The sequence below is a fragment of the Ovis canadensis genome, chromosome 2 (assembly GCF_042477335.2).
Source record: "Ovis canadensis isolate MfBH-ARS-UI-01 breed Bighorn chromosome 2, ARS-UI_OviCan_v2, whole genome shotgun sequence".
NCBI classification, from domain to species: Eukaryota; Metazoa; Chordata; class Mammalia; order Artiodactyla; family Bovidae; genus Ovis; species Ovis canadensis.
In genome coordinates, this window is record NC_091246.1 from 76912131 (window position 1) to 76930000 (window position 17870).

Sequence of the window (17870 nt, forward strand, 5' to 3'; positions counted from 1 at the left end):
ATCCATGCAATAGACAATTTGGAACAGCTATATATCAGATGAAATCAAGAATTGGATCTAGTTGAAAACACCTTACACAAATGTTGAATTAGAATAAATTTTACCAACACCAACCTTCTAGTTAGCACCTAATCCCACAAGGTCCTCTACCCATTATATATAAGGCTAATGCACTTCAGGGCATCAGTGGCACAATTACCCTTACTTACGCTGTTCTTGCCCAATGTCTACTCTGGCTGATGCCCATGTCTCGTGGCCATTAAATATTTTGATCATTACTCCTGATATTATGGTATGTTTCAAAGTGCCATATCTGAATATATGTCCGTATGCCCACAAGTTCACATGAGAATTGTGTGTATATTTAAATTAAAAAAAAAAAGACAAGAATAATACTCCACACTAGAGGGGAAAAGAACACCTCAAGTATTTTTTTGGCAAATGAGCATAAGCATTCAAAAATATGTACAAACAACATAACTTGTAGCTGATGTATGACATCAGTTTCTTAAACAATAATTAAAGCATCATTTTCAGAAAGAAAGTCGCTGGAAATATAAAATGCAATGCTTCCTTTTCTTTCTGTAGTCATCTCTCTGCAGTATGACTAAAAAACTGCCTTTTGTTTGAAAAAGAGATTCGAGTTTAAAAGGACCTACAATGGTTTCTGGGATCCCTAATGATCATTTCATTCCTCATCTGGTCTGTTAACCTGTGAGTGTGTGTGTGTGTGAACAAGTGCACACACTCATGTCTGGACTGATGTGTAAGGCCACCAATAATCAGTGCTTCATATTTCTAATTAATCTTCTTTTCTCCCCTGTTGTACCACAGGCTTTGAGATACTCATTAATTTGATGCCTCCAGAAATGTACTTTCTGAACTGGGTATCTATTTTTTTTTAAGTACCTGCCCAATAGGTGACCTAACACAATCATTCACACTGAGAGGTGAGAGGTGGGGAGAAAAGAAGGGATCAAGAGCAGGTAGAAGAGAGGGAAATAAGAAAACAATCAGGCAAATAGCAAATCAAAGAGAAAATGCATAATTTTTAAAAGGAAAATACCAAAATCACAGGCAGGAGCAACAGTGGAAGCCAAGAATGATCAGACAGATGGGGGAATGATGTTTGAATTCTAATATTCAGACGATGAAACACTTTCTCAACCTAAAAATACACATGCCTATGCATATGTATGCAGTCACTTCTTTTTCTCTAGTTTTATTCCAACTTCCACAAGTCTGGGAAAGAACACCTTGTGATAACTTCTGACATAATCCAAACTGAATAAAGTACTGTCAAGAATTAACAACACAGACAGTATTGAAAGGCTGCTCTCAGGATAATAAATGCTGGTTATATATTTCCTCCCTGCTAATGCTAATAATAAATTGAGTGACAGCAACTGAAAACATTGTGGGAATCTAATTAACTTTTTCTTACTTAAACTGTTTACTTTTTTGCTTTTAATTTGTCTCAAACAAATTCCTGGTAGGTCCCGATGTTTCATCCTTGTTTAGTGCCATACACTTCCTTTAATCCCCTAATTCTGTTTGGTTTTACTCAAAGCCCTCTCTTTCTAAATAATGAAATAGCTACATCAAAGTCTCAGAGGGTGTAAATGTTCATTTTATCCTTGCACAAAGTAAGTAAGTAGTGATCACGAAACTGGATAGTTAGACTTTTTAAACAGTATAATGAGGTTCTCCTCCTCTGCTATATAATACAATGAGGTTCTCCTCCTCTGCTTTCACCATCTTCTTTTGAAGTGGGCTGGCAGATAATTTATTAGATTGTAAACTTGTAGTAGAAACACCAGTGCCTAGAAATGCCAGGCGGATGAGAAGGCCGTATGGACACAGGGTCACAGGAGTGCCTGGGCCACCAGAAGGAGTCAGTGATGCTCTGAGCCAGTACACTGCTGCCTTGTGGGATGTGGGTTCAGTCTTGCCCCAAGCTTCTGATTTTTCAACAGAAGTTGATAATGAATCTTCTAGGTAAAATCTTTCAACTTCTTTATAATCTTAAATAAAATGAAACAGTTGAAATGAAATAAAAAATACTGTATTGGGCAAAAGATGTCTACAGACAAAATCTAGCATATGGACCAGGGCTTAAAAGATCTTTTTGTTATATCAGGCTCTGTGCCCACACTACTCAGACTTTTCTAGGGAATTTGAAAGTGAAAGTCACTCAATCCTGTCTGACTCTTTGCAAACCTATGGACTATAGCCTTCCAAGCTCCGCTCTCTCTGGAATTCTCTAGACAAGAACACTGGAGTGGGTTGCCATGCCCTCCTCCAGGGGATCTTCCCGACCCGGGGATTGAACACAGGTCTCCTGCATTGCACACAGACTCTTTACGGTTTAGGCCCCCAGGGAAGCCCAAGAATACTGGAGTGGGTAGCCTATCCCTTCTCCAGGGGATCTTCCCAACTCAGGAATCGAACCCACGTCTCTTGCTCTGCGGGCGGATTCTTTACTGTCTGAGCCACCAGGGAACTGTGGGTTCACCTTATAAAGATATTGCTTCCTCAGTATCATTTAGTCAGTGCTGAAACATCCACAATGAAGCTGAGGCTTCAAAGGAAAAAAAAAGCTATGATAGTAATGTATTTACTTATATATTCCCCAAACAAATTAGTCCTAATGATCATAATATATGTTTAGAAGAAAACACTTTAGTGGACTCCCAACTGTCATATTTATTTTGTTTGTGCCACTTGGAGACACAGGGAAATTTCATCACTGGTCAGAATTTTACACCAAATACAATGCTACAAAGGCTCTATTAACATTTACATTTGTCTTCTTCCATACCCTTCCCCTTTCTCTCCTTCCCTGACTGTCTCCCTCCCTCTCCCCTTTCCTTCTCAATATATACATGTATATATATATCTATACACACATGACTGAGCGACTTTCCTTTCACTTTTTGCTTTCATGCATTGGAGAAGGGAATGGCAACCCACTCCAGTGTTCTTGCCTGGAGAATCCCAGGGATGGGGGAGCCTGGTAGGCTGCATCTATGGGGTCGCACAGAGTCAGACACGACTGAAGTGACTTAGCAGCATATATATATATATATATATATATATATATATATATATATAAATACTCTCACAATGTTTACACCACAAACTTGCTGACATTCTTTTATCTCATTTACTTCATGTTAGACTATGTATATTTAATTTTTATTCTATTAAGAGCTTTCCTGTTTTGTCCCATTTCTCTCACTAATGAACCTAAGATTCTTTTTATGGGAAAATCTGATTCTGGAAAATATATGGAAGAAGAAGAACAACAACAACAATAACAAAAACAACAAAACTCACCCAGAAATGTAAGTGTAGTAACTGTGACCAGAAACCAAAAAATGTACATGTGGCCAGAGAAAAAGAATGTAGAAAAATAGTTTTTCTTTAAAATTATATTTAATAAATCCTTATATTTGGTGAAGTGTTGCTGTTATATCCTTCTTCTTGATTGCTTATTTAATGTCCACAAAGAAATATAAATATGGGTTATCAATTCCCTAAAATAAGATTATAACCCATTGAGAAATGTAAAATATTTGCATAGTAATACAATTATACTCAATACAAATATCTGAAGGCAACTTAGAGAGAATGGAGAACGAATAAAAAGTGAAAAGAAAATCTGCATGACATCTAAACTTTGATAATTAGAAGCAATCAAATTTCAGTAGATTTTAGAAGAGAAACAGGTTAGCATACATATAAGCTGGCTAAAAAACAATTTTACCTCACCATAGTATAAATATGAAATGTACCAAAGAGACCAAAAAAACCCTCAAATAACTTATTGTTAAAATAGCTGGTGCTCTAATAAGGTACATATTTTAAAATGTGAGTATCTAGCATATTGACAAACAGTAACGACAACAATAAAACAACAGCCAGAATTATAGCGGTGGTAAAACAAAACCAAATTCAAACAAGGAGTCAGATTTCTAAGTGCTACAGATATATTATTGACAAAAGTAGTACTTAACACACATGCACCTGCATAAATCTTGTTCTCAACTGTCATTAAACATCAATAAGAAAAAGTTAAATTTTATTACAGTTGTATTTATAGCCATAGCTCCTTTACTCATTGCTAAAATAACCTAGAAAAAGCATTTAAATTTTTGTTATTGGAAATCAGTCTTTTTTAATTTGCCTATATTGACTTGTTGATATATATTTAATAGTAATGAAATGATTTGAAAATTCTGAAAATCTAAAGCACGACGTCTCTAAAATGTCATAGTTCTATAACAACTTTGCTCCTTCGAAACATTTAAAGTTGATATGACTCATTAATATTTACTTAGTAAATGCATATAATTATTTTCCTTTCAAAGACCTATACTATTAAGGTCTGCACATAAAAATCAGTACTTTCTCCAAGAATTTATTGAATGCATAGAAGAATTAGAGGTCAGATGTGTTTTCTAAAGAAAGTTCAGAAAAAAGACACTCATTAGGATTTAACAGCTCTATGATTGCCCTATTAGCATGAACAACATACATTTATTTCAGTGAACAGGTTTAAGGTGTTAATTTATTACAATTCTTTAGAAGAGTTTTATTTGTACTTCTTTTGTAAAATATAGTTACCCTACACTCTTATATAATTATATACATGAGAAAACTATAACAGACATCTTTTCCGAAGTTTTTCTATTGCAGAGTTTTTTTCCAACATAACGCAAATACGTCCCTTGTCAATGACCATACAGTCGACGTATTTTCAACGTGAACTAGTTGCAAGTAATTATAATGCCAGAAGTTAAAGTGATGTAAACTCTGGGTGATTAATCCATACATTTAGAAAATAATCATTTTAACCAAAACTTTTTTATATTTAAAATCATTTAAAGATTATGTGATAGTTTCATCTGCACTAATATTCATAATTAAGACACTATATTACTGACTATAAATAGATACCCAAGAAAAAGATACACAGAAAGGCAAAGTGGTTGTCTGAGGAAACTTACAAATAGCTGAGAAAAGAAGAGAAGCGAAAGGCAAATGAGAAAAAGAAAGATATATCCATCTGAATGCAGAGTTCGAAAGAAGAGCAAGGAGAGATAAGAAAGCCTTCCTAAGTGAACAATGGAAAGAGAGGAAAACAACAGAATTGAAAAAGACAAGAGAACTTTCAAGAAAATTAGAGATACCAAGGGAACATTTCATGCAAAATGAGCACAATAGTGGACTTTTGGACTCAGAGGGAGAGGGAGAGGGTGGGATGATTTGGGAGAATGGCATTGAAACATGTATACTATCATGTAAGAATCAAATCACCAGTCTATGTCCGATGCAGGATACAGCATGCTTGGGGCTGGTGCATGAGGATGACCCAGAGGGATGTTGTGGGGAGGGATGTGGGGGGAGGGGGTTCATGTTTGGGATTGCATGTACACCCATGGTGGATTCATGTCAATGTATGGCAAAACCAATACAGTATTGTAAAGTAAAATAAAGTAAAAACAAAAATTAAAAAAAAAAGTTCAAAAAAAAATGAGCACAATAAAGGAAATGGTATGGTCTTAACAGAAGATAAAGATATTAAGAGGAGGTGACAAAAATTCACAGAAAAACTAAACAAAAAAGATCTTAATGACCTGGATAACCACAATGATGTGATCACACACCTAGAGCCAGACATCCTGGAGTGTGAAGTCAAGTGGGCTATAGGAAGCATCATTACAAACAAAGCTAGTGGTGGTGATGGGATTCCAGCTGAGCTATTTGAAATCCTAAAGATGATGCTGTGAAAGTGCTGTACTTAAAATGCGAGCAAATCTGGAAGACTCATCAGTGGCCACAGGACTGGAAATGGTCAGTTTTCATTTCAATCCCAAAGAAAGACAATGCCAAAGAATGTTCAAACTACCACAGTGTTGCTCTCATTTCACAGGCTAGCAAAGTATGCTCGATATCTTCCAAGCGAGGCTTCAACAGTAGGTGAACCGAGACCTTCCAGATGGTCAAGATGGATTTAGAAAGGCAGAGAAAACAGAGGTCAAATTGCCAACATCTTTTGGATCATAGAAAAAGCAATAGAATTCCAGAAAACAAAACAAAACAAAACAAAACATATACTTCTACTTCACTGATACACTAAAACATTTGACTTTGTGAATCAAAACAAACTGTGGAAAATTCTTAAAGAGAGATGGGAATACCAGACTACTTTACCTGACTCCTGAGAAACCTGTATACATGCCAAAAAGCAACAGTTAGAACCAGACATGGAACAAGGAACTGGTTCCAAATTGGGAAAGGAGTACGTCAAGGCTGCACACTGTCATCTTGCTTATTTAACTTCTATGCAGAGTACATAATGCCAAATGCTGGGCTGGATGAAGCACAAGCTGGAATCAAGATTGCTGGGAGAAATATCAACTACCTCAGATTTGCAATGACACCATCCTGATGGCAGAAAGCAAAGAGTAACTAAAAAGCCTCTTGATGAAAGTGACAAAGGAGAGTGAAAAAGCTGTCTTAAAATTCAACATTCAAATAACTAAGATGATGGCATCTGGTCCCATCACTTCATGGCCAAACAGAGGGGAAAACAATGGAAACAGTGACAGATTTTACTTTCTTGGGCTCAAAAATCACTGTAGAGGGTGACTACAGCCATGAAGTTAAAAGATGCTTGCTCTTTGGAAGAAAAGCTACGAAAAACCTGGACAGCTTATTAAAAAGCAGAGACATTACTTTGCTGACAAAGGTCCATCTAGTTACAGTTAAAACTATGGTTTTAATAGCAGTCATGTACAGATGTGAGTTGGCCATAAAGAAGGCTGAGCATAGAATAACTGATGCTTTTGAACTGTGGTGTTAGAGAACTCTTGAGAGTCTCCTGGACTGAAAGGAGGTCAAACCAGTCAATCCTAAAGGAAATCAACCCAGAATATTCATTGGAAGGACTGATACTGAAGTTGAAGCTGCAACAGTTTGGCTATCTGAGGCAAAGAGCTGACTCATTATAAAAGATCCTTTTGCTGGGCAAGATTGAAGGCAGGAGGAGATGGGGATGGCAGAGGATGAGATGGTTGGATGGCATCACTGACTCAATGGACATGAATTTGAGCCAGCTCTGGGAGATGGTGAAGAACAGGGAAGTCTGGTGTGCTGCAGTCCACGGCGTCGCAAAGAGTCAGACAAGACTAAGTGACTGAACAACAACAATAGATAGATATTTTGATTGTCTATATCCCTAGAAATTACGAATTTACATCAACTCCATTTATATCAATATGTATGACAGTACTCTTGGAAAAGATCAAAAGTAATAATGTCTCTCTTAAACTCACTTTATTTCTAAATACCGTTTCTGCAGAGTCTGATTTTAAACAAAAACAGAAATATTATTGTCAGGGAATTAAAGGTAATATAATGAAAGTACCTTTCTGATTAAGTAGACATACAATATATATCTCTCTGGATATAAAATTAAAATATATTTGAGTTTATATAGATATATTACTGACCTGTGAATTTTTTTAGGTTCGGAAAAAAACAAAATATTAGTGAGAATAATCATAAACTCAAATTTTATATAACCTAACTAAAATAACATTTTATAATGGTTTTATGTTTTGCTGAGCAGTGGTTCTATGATTTAGCTAATCAAGAGCATCTCAGCATTAATTATATCAGAACTAACATCATTGTATTTGGCAGGTGTCCACTAACATCAAATGGCCTTTGTTAATTAAGTCTGGAGAACAGATCAAATCATTGTGCCATTTCGGAAGGTTTTCTTAGCCTATTGATCTTGGCAGGCACAAGTCATCATGTCATTATATATCTTCTCAATCAATAGGTATTAAAATCACAACTATTATGCAAGGTTCTTGGAAATATCTTAATGTAAAAAAAAAAGTTAAACAGAAATTGATAACAGCTATTCTAATGCATCTGTGACCCATTTATCTAGATTTTTTTTTTTAGGTACAGAGTCCCTGGATCACATTAACTCAATTGCTCCTGTCACAATATTACCTTCACTGAGTAATGATTTATGTTACATTATGTCCCCTGGTAATATAGAAAATCAAAATATGGTCTATTGAAACATCAGCTCTATATCTTTCATTAAATTGTGACTGAAAGCATTATTGTCTGCCATTCCATGTTCTTAAGATAAGGATCTCATGACTCTCAAAGATTCTTATGTTTTGGTTGAATTTAGTTTCAGAAACTATTTGGTTTCTTAGCTAAATCCTCCTGTCATAAGAAAAAAAAATAAAACACTTTGATATTCATGCTAAAATTTGTAGTTAGAAAATTAAGAACCAGATTTAGTGATTAAGTATAATAACCTCCAAATAGAAAGGTATTCCTTCTTCGTGTAGATAAATATATTGTTTTTTCCTATGTAAATAGTTTAATGTACCTCTGTACTGGAATAATCGGATAGCTACTGCAAGTATTTCAGAAGTAAATCATACTTAATTCTTGGATACAATACTTGAAACCCTGTATTTCCTGCCTCTGTTCAAAAACCCAGTAGGAACCAAAAAAAAAAAGATATTTGTAAATTATTAATTTGAAAGACAATGGTGCTTCAGCAAAGGAGACAAAAAAGAAAATAAAAAGATAACCCACCAATTGGTATTAGGATAATGGATAAGGAACTAGTCTCTAAAATTAACAAATAGTTCATGATGCTTAACAGTATCAAAACAATCCACTCAAAATGGGCAGAAGACCTAAATACATATTTCTTCAAAGAAGAATCAGTTCAGTTTATTTCAGTTCAGTCGCTCAGTCATGTCCGACTCTTTGCGACCCCATGAATCACAGCACACCAGGCCTCCCTGTCCATCACCAACTCCCGGAGTTCACCCACTCACATCCATCGAGTCAGTGATGCCACCCAGCCATCTCATCCTCTGTCGTCCCTTTCTCCTCCTGCCCCCAATCCCTCCCAGCATCAGTCTTTTCCAATGAGTCAACTCTTCACATGAGGTGGCCAAAGTACTGGAGTTTCAGCTTTAGCATCATTCCTTCCAAAGAACACCCAAGGTTGATCTCCTTCAGAATGGACTGGTTGGATCTCCTTGCAGTCCAAGGGACTCTCAAGAGTCTTCTCCAACACCACAGTTCAAACGCATCAATTCTTCGGCGCTCAGCCTTCTTCACAGTCCAACTCTCACATCCATACATGACCACAGGAAAAACCATAGCCTTGACTAGACGGACCTTAGTCGGCAAAGTAATGTCTCTGCTTTTGAATATGCTGTCTAGGTTGGTCATAACTTTCCTTTCAAGGAGTAAGTGTCTTTCAATTTCATGGCTGTAATCACCATCTGCAGTGATTTTGGAGCCCCCAAAAATAAAGTCTGACACTGTTTCCCCATCTATTTCCCACGAAGTGATGGGACCGGATGCCATGACCTTTGTTTTCTGAATGTTGAAAAGGCAGAGGAACCAGAGATCAAATTGCCAACATCCGTTGGATCATGGAAAAAGCAAGAGAGTTCCAGAAAAACATCTATTTCTGCTTTACTGACTATGCCAAAGCCTTTGACTGTGTGGATCACAATAAACTGTGGAAAATTCTGAAAGAGATGGGAATACCAGACCACCTGACCTGCCTCTTGAGAAATCTGTATACAGGTCAGGAAGCAGCAGTTAGAACTGGACATGGAACAACAGACTGGGTCCAAATAGGAAAAGGGGTACGTCAAGGCTATATATTGTCACCCTGCTTATTTAACTTATATGCAGAGTACATCATGAGAAACGCTGGACTGGAAGAAACACAAGCTGGAATCAAAATTGCCAGGAGAAATATCAATAACCTCAGATATGCAGATGACACCACCCTTATGGCAGAAAGTGAAGAGGAACTAAAAAGCCTCTTGATGAAAGTGAAAGTGGAGAGTGAAAAAGTTGGCCTAATACAGATAGCTAACAGGCACATGAAAAGATGTTCCATGTTGCTAATTATTAGAGAAATGCAAGTCAGAACCACAATGAGATATCACCTCATAGCAGCCAGAATGGCTATCATGAATAATTCTACAAACAATAAATGCCAGGGAAGGTGTGGAGAAAAGGGGACCCTCCCACACTGCTGGTAGAATACACATTGGTACAGCAATGGTATGGAGTTTTCTTAAAAAAAATTAAAAACAGAGTTGCCATATGACCCTGCAATCCCACTCCTGGGCTTGTATCTGGAGAAAAACAAGATCCGAAAAGATATATGTACAGCAGTGTTCATTGCAGCACAATACCCAATACCCAAGACATGGAAGCAACCTAAAAGTCCATTGACAGAGGAATGGATAGAGAGACATGGTACATATACACAATGGAATATAACCAGCCAATAAAAGGAATGAAGTAATTCCATGTGTAGCAACATGCATGAACCTAGAGAAGGTCCTACTACGTGAAGTAAGTGAGACAGAGAAGGAGAAATATCCTAAGACATCCCTTATATGTGGAACCTAAAAAGAAATAAAGCAACTGATGTAACAGAAACAGACTCACAGAGGGAGAACAAGCCTACGGTTGACAAGGGTAAGGAAGCAGGGAGGGGCAGTTAGGGAGTTTCGGATGGACACAGACACACTGCTATTTTTAAAATGGATAACCCACAAGGTCACACATGAAACTCTGCTCAATGATATGTGGCAGCCTGGATGGGAGGGGAGTTTGGGGGAGAATGGATACATGTATAGGTATGGCAGAATTCCTTCACCACTCACCTAAAACTATCCCAACATTGTTTCTCAATCAGCTATACCCCATATGAAATAAAAATTTTGAAAAGTAATAGAAAAGATAATGGTGCTTAAAAGAATCTAGCTGCTGCTGCTGCTGCTGCTAAGTCACTTCAGTCGTGTCTGACTCTGTGCGACCCCAGAGATGGCAGCTCACCAGGCTCTTCTGTCCCTGGGATTCTCCAGGCAACAGCACTGGAGTGGGCTGCCATTTCCTTCTCCAATGCACGAGAGTGAAAAGTGAAAGTGAAGTCGCTCAGTCGTGTCCGACTCTTTGCGACCCCATGAACTGCAGCCCACCAGGCTCCTCCGTCCACGGGATTTTCCAAGCAAGAGTACTGGAGTGGGCTGCCATTGCCTTCTCCAAAAAGAATCTAGAGTATCCAGATAATAACCTATGACCCAAAGGAAGTTACTGACTCTTTTTACCTTTACTGATCCTCAATTTACTTGAGATAATTCCACATCTATCTAAATGAGTAGGAAGAATTAATACACCCAGAAGCAGACTGCCCAGCATGTTAGTTACGATGATGATGATCACGCACAACTGAAGTTAGAAAATATTTCTGTCCATTATCTAATTGATTGTCTTGTTACGGGTTGAAGAGTCTCCCACAAAAATGATCATACATTGAATTTCTAATACCAAGAACCTTATTAAGTGACCTTATTTGGAAATAAAATTACTGCAGATACAATCAGTCATTGTATTAGATGTAATTAGTCATTATCAGGATTACATGGGATCATTAGGTTGGGCCCTAATCCATTATGACTGATACCTTATAAAAAAGGGAAATTTGGACAGAGAAACATGCACCCAGGGAGAAGGCCATGAACAATGTAGGCAGAAATCACAGTGATGCTTCTACAAGCTGAGGAACAGCCAAGATTACCTGCAAACCATCAAAAGCTAGGAGCGAGCCCCAGGGCCTCCCTAACAGCTCTCAGAGGGAACCAAGCCTGCTGACACGTGGTTCTCAAATTTCTAGTCACTACAACCAAAGACGATCCATTTTTGTTGTTTCAGCCGCCCAGGAAGTAGCATTCTGTACAGCAGCCTTAGGAAAATTAAAACAAAAACAAAAACAGAAAAAAACTACTACTCCTAAACTCTATAAGGGGGTTATTACTTTAGATGAGAAAACTGAAGTTCAGAGAGATGAAGTAACTCGCCAAAGGTTATAGAGCTAAAAATGGGACTTAAGGATTCAAACCTTGGTTACATTACTCTAAGATCAGAGTTTCTTTCCGTATAAACGCTGAAAAACCTAAAAACCTAGAACTGGAGTTTAGGTATATACTCTTCCTATATACTTTCTTATATCTTTAATGGTTATTTAACTGCTAGAATAGTATAATAAAAAATAATCTCAACAGTTGACTATTTTCAGTCAAGAAAAAGAATGAGATTCACTGATTTCTACATTTTTCAATGAGAAACTTATGAGAAACTTACTCTATAATACTTTCATGCATATTAACATAAGAAACACAGAAGAACTGGAAACACAATAAAAGCCAAACCAAGAAGATATATGGATGAGTTTTAGTAGAACAATGATAAAACACTTCTACAGTCATCTTTTTGATATTTTAGTGGTAAATCCATGAACAAACCAATAAGAGCCAAGTAACAGTATGAGAATAAAGGTAGGAGAGCTATAAACATACTAGATTTCTAGCAGCCTAGGCGAACGTTCTCAGCCACAAGATGCAGAAAGTCCACAACATAAAAATAAGTCAGTGGTTCAACATAAGTTTACCGACTTTTGACAGCTGAGAAAATGTAATCATTCATTCTCAGGATTACCCATGAGCTATGACTACAGATTATAGACACACTCTCCAATTACATGGTCCATATGTGGATTTTCAGAACAAACCAATGGCATGCCGCCAAGACAATCACAGATTAATGTAGGTTTGAAAGTGTCAGTCACTCAGTTGTGTCCAACTCTTTGTGATCCCATGGACTGTAGCCCACCAGGCTCCTCTGTCCATGGGGTTCTCCAGGCAAGAATACTAGAGTGAGTTGCCATTTCCTTCTCCACGGGATCTTCCTGACCCAGGGATTGAACCCAGGTCTCCTGCATTGCAGGCAGATTCTTTACCATCTGAGCCACTAGGAAGCCCCAATAACAAGTTTAAGAGGCTCCAACAAAATAAACAGTCACATGAACAGTTCTTAGATATTTAAGAATAAACTTAAAAAGAAACCCACTATGGTTTATTCCCGTGTATGTGTGTGCATGCTCAGTCACGCCCAACCATTTGGACTGCAGCCAACAGGCTCCTCTGCCCTTGGGATTTCCCAGGCAAAACTCATCCCATGACAAATTGATCAATTTGAATCTAAGACCACAGAAATCTGATATCCTCTTATAAAAATAAAACTACTAGAAGGGCCAAGTTTTTCTTCATAAAATCACTGGTGTCTGCTCTAACATACAGTAAAATGGGTGAATAAGGCCCCAAAGTTTGATTTCAGATATTGGCAACTGTCTTTACCCATGAGCCCATACAAAGACAAAAAAATTAAAAACATTAACAGAATATTAATTTTTAAGCAAGCTGCTTCCTGGCAAATATAAACCATTTAATATCCAAGGCCTCCTGACAAATGGTTTTAGTTTTAACTTTATCTTGAATTACCCACTCCTCCACAGATTAAATAAATTGTGGGACTCTTCTATTAGAGTTGCTAATATAAAGGAGCACGGTTCTTCTATTCTCTAAATGCTGCATGGTGGATGCATTCATCCATCTCCTGCAGAAAGCCTTCAAGTCATTTGGATACAAAAAGAAAGGATGCTACATACAGGGGTAGGAGAGTAAGTTATAGACGATTAGGTATACGCTATAAAGATTTATTGCACAGCATGGGGAATATTTAGCCAATATTTTATAATAACCATAAATGGGGCATTACCTTTAAAACCTGTGAATCACTGTATGGTACACGGGAAACCTATGCAATATTGTACACCAACCATAATTCAATTAAAAAAAAGATGTTAAATACATCCTCTTTTCAAAGGACTGTATTATTTATAGTCTTTCAGTGTCCATGCCTGTTCCTTTTCACATGCCTTAACTCCTTACTTAGAAGCTCTAAATCTCAAAAACTAGATTGTCTACTACCTTTATTCTTTGTTTTTGCCCCTGCCATTTCTTCGCACCAACTCTCCTCCACCCTGCTCCCCATTCAGAAGCAGACCTACCTCCTGTCTGAGTAATGACTTGAATGTCACTTGAAAGAGGACCATCTCCAATCGAGGTAAAAGCCAGAACTTTGACAGAATACGTTTTCTGGGGCACTAAGTTGCCTATGGTCGTGATTTGGCTGTCAGCTACGTTGTGTTTCATCCAGTTGTTGACATGCTGAGTGGGATCCATTGTATAATAAACTCTGTATCCTTGAATCTGTCCATTTGGTTCTTCAGGCTCCTTCCACTGTACCAGAATGGTGGTTGAACTCAACATCCGTGCCTGGACATCCCGCGGGGCGCTGGACGGTGCTTGCTCTGAGGTCTGCGTCAGCACGGGCTCGCTGGGAGGCCCCCGCCCAATGTTATTGACAGCGACGACCCTGAACTCATAATCCGAGTAGGGGCTTAGTCCGGCGACACTGTAGCGTGTCGTTGCCACTCCATCAATTTCTTTGTAAGGTTCCTCAGCATTCTTAGGTTTATGCTGGATGATGTAGTAAGAGACTGGCTCGGGGTTCCCAGAGTCCCATGTCAGCGTGATGCTTGTAGCTGTGCTCTCAGTCACGACAGGCGTTCCTGGAGGTTTGGGTAAGGCTTGAGGGAGAAAAAAGGCCATGAACACCCATCATCTTTAAGAAATCACAAGATTCCATAACTCTCGTATTAGAGTGATGCGATTACGTATCTAGTGAAGATTTAATTAGATGAAATCATAGCAAAGTACGGTTTTCTAAGTGGTCAGGATGTACAGTAAGACATGCGCAGGTGGCAAACCCCAGGTGACTCGAAGTGTATTATATAGCATTGCAATTGGGGGCTGATAATGAAATTCACCACTTATTATCTATGAGATTCTGGATACATTGCTTAATTTCAGTTTGCTCTAGTTTTCTCATGTGAAAAATAGGAAAAAATGCATTATTGGAATTGTACAGTTGGGTAACTGTATTTCATGAGTTTGTGGTGAAGATTAATGAGCTAATCCAGTAATGCTCTTAGAATGTATCTGGCACCCTGAGAAAACTGGTTCCAGTTATTACAATTACTATAACCAAAAGCTTGGCCAATGAGATTCTCACTTCAAAAAAATGATACAACTAAATACTAATAAACATTGAAAATAGCAAAATTTTAAATATAATGAAATGGAATTCAATTGCTATAAGAGTATTCATTATGTTTTCAAGATGTATGACATAGACAACAGTATATAATTTTTTAAATAAATTATCTAACCAATAATTTTAAGGTTAACAAAGAATAACAATTTCAAGTTAATCAATCAAATTCATGCTTTTTTACTTAATATTCAAAATATGCTGAAGGAACTAAATTAAAGCCTATCCAGAAATCTCTTTAAAAAATATTTTATTGTCATAATATATATTCTATATCCAATATCAGTAATATATTATAGCTACATGAAAAACATTTCAATTAACTTCATATTTTAGAAATCATGTTCTTTTTTTTTTTTTTAGAAAAAAAGCACAACTCAAAATGCTACTAACTAAGAAAAAAAGCCATCTACACCAATGGCCTCGTATTCAAGCACTTCCCCTGGACAGTGATTCAGAAAGGTATGGTGTTAGGGAAGAAAGGAGAATTTCACAAGCTGATTTTTTTAGCGAAAACTCAGACAGTAACACTCCTATAAACAGCTCTTTAGTACTCTTCTTTCCTTTTCAACTTAAAGAAAATAAAACACTCCTTACAATGGTAACTCTTCAAGAATAACAAACTTGCATTTAATCACTGTTACACCAACAATACCTAGAACACTGTCTAGACCTGAGTAGGTTTTTAAGAAGCATTGTGAAATGACTACCTAAATAAATGAGTCCTTTCTCTAAGGTGCTTTTAGTTTCGATTCACTTTTTGCCATCAAGTTTCACCCTCATGTTTTATTATTTATGTTGGAGGAGGAGGGGGTAGGGAAGTGGCAAGAGTCAGGAAAACAAAGACAAGAAATTGAACAAGATATTACTTTAATGTGACTCCTGCTTTTGCATTCCTGAAGGTCTTTAGTAAATCTTCAAATATTTAAAGCTGACATGGTTAGTATGGGAAAGGTGATTCAATATTTGCATATGACTCTAAGAACCATGGAATGATAATATTTGGCCAAGGGATTTTATGGAAAATAATAATAAAAAGACATTTGTTTAAATATTATGGTCTGGCATTTTGCAAGAAAGCGGATAATCTGAATTTTCCCTAGATGCTTTTCTGTATTCTTGAGGCAAGTAAAAATATTGCTAATTAAAGATGTGTGTTTACTGATATTTAACAGATACTCTCAGTTTCACTGACGCCGATTATACAGTACAGGTTTTGTGTCTGTAATAGTATGCTTAGTACAGTAATTATATGTAATGAAACATTATTCTTAATATTTTAAATGAGGAAATATTGAAAACGGTGTGTACCTTGTTCTTACGCCACATTATTTTTATACGGTATATAGTAAGTATATATATATTTGGTCAAAGGTATGGCACTGATTACATTATGTGTGGTCCATTATTTTTTTTAGGGTCACAATTCCTAGAAGGGGAAGATAATTTGTGTTCACTTTGCAACAGTTCCAGACATTTGCAGAAATCTAAAGTTACTCTCATACTGACTCATTTTAGGAAAGTTTTCTAAAATTCTATAAATACTTTGTAAAAACAGCTGGTTCCCTCACATATTCATTTCCCCTCCTTTGATTCAAAAGTAACCAAGGCATATAATTCATTGGTTATAGGCAGTACCCTTATTTCAAGAAAAAAAAAAAATTGTTGAGCACTTCACCTACACAAGGTGAGAGATGAAGCTAAAACAGAATATAATCACACTTACATTTTGCATTTTAATGGCAGAGTCTATAAAAAATTTAAAGCATCTATTATTAGACCATGTTGATTTCAACTCTATTTTTCTGTCTTCTGGGATTTTGAGCATTTATTAACACTTACTTGGATTTTTCTGTCATGTACCTCTTCTCAAGGTTCTGGATGAATGTAAAACCTGTCCCCAACATCCCGACCATTACAGCCGAGCATGCTGAGCATTCCTCATCCTGCCCTGTTAGTGCCTGAGCCTGGCTACCACTTAAATATTTTGAAAATTATCATGACTTAGGTTGTCAATACTTTTAAGAGAGAACCTGCCTACCTAGATATGTGTATCTAACGTGATACCACAAATAAGACTATGTGAAACAGTGCCCAATGAACGGATTCATTTTAGGATTTCAAGAACAGACTTTGTAGAGGCATTAGTCAGTTGATGTGAGGGGACCCAGATCCTCCAAGCATGAACTACTAAGCATACCTTTGACAGTGATCTGTGCTATTGCTTCAATGACACCCAGTGTTGACATAGCAACACAGGTGTAATTTGCTGACTGTCTTACATCATTCAGTTCCAGGACATTTCTTCCTATTGGCATATCATCTTCAGGTGTCAGATCTTCTGCCCCCAACATCCACTTCACATAAGGCATTGGTGACCCCACAGCCACACAGGTGATATTAACACTTCCACCTGGCATAATCTCATGATTAGTGGGTGGGATAGAGAATCTTGGTGGGACACGGCGAACTGGAACAAAACACAAAGGAAGATGATAAAATATACAAGGCAAGAAAAAGCAGCCTGATTCAACACATGACATGCACTGTACAGACACATATTGAAACATATTGTGGACTGTCCAAAAACAAAACATGTAAAACTGTGGATAATACACACCATACAAGTATGGTATGTGTATACACAGAAAAAATTATTTTAGTCATTGATATCTTAGGCACATTCATACAAAAGTTGATTCAGACCTACAAGGGCCCCACAAAAAAACTATCTACAAACTAACAATACACAAACATCATGCATAAGA

The 17870-nt window shown here is 37.1% G+C and overlaps 1 protein-coding gene across 15 annotated transcripts in view; it reads right to left on the reverse strand.

Moving 5' to 3' along the window:
- PTPRD (protein tyrosine phosphatase receptor type D) overlaps positions 1–17870 on the reverse strand; it is a 443130-nt gene that overhangs the window by 200464 nt on the left and 224796 nt on the right. For all 15 annotated transcript variants that reach the window (XM_069576561.1, XM_069576552.1, XM_069576559.1 and 12 more), the window contains exons 6-7: positions 17303–17572; positions 13997–14578 (exon numbers count right to left, since the gene is read on the reverse strand). In XM_069576561.1, the coding sequence (XP_069432662.1) occupies positions 13997–14578; positions 17303–17572 (852 nt within the window). The remainder of the gene's footprint in view (positions 1–13996; positions 14579–17302; positions 17573–17870) is intronic.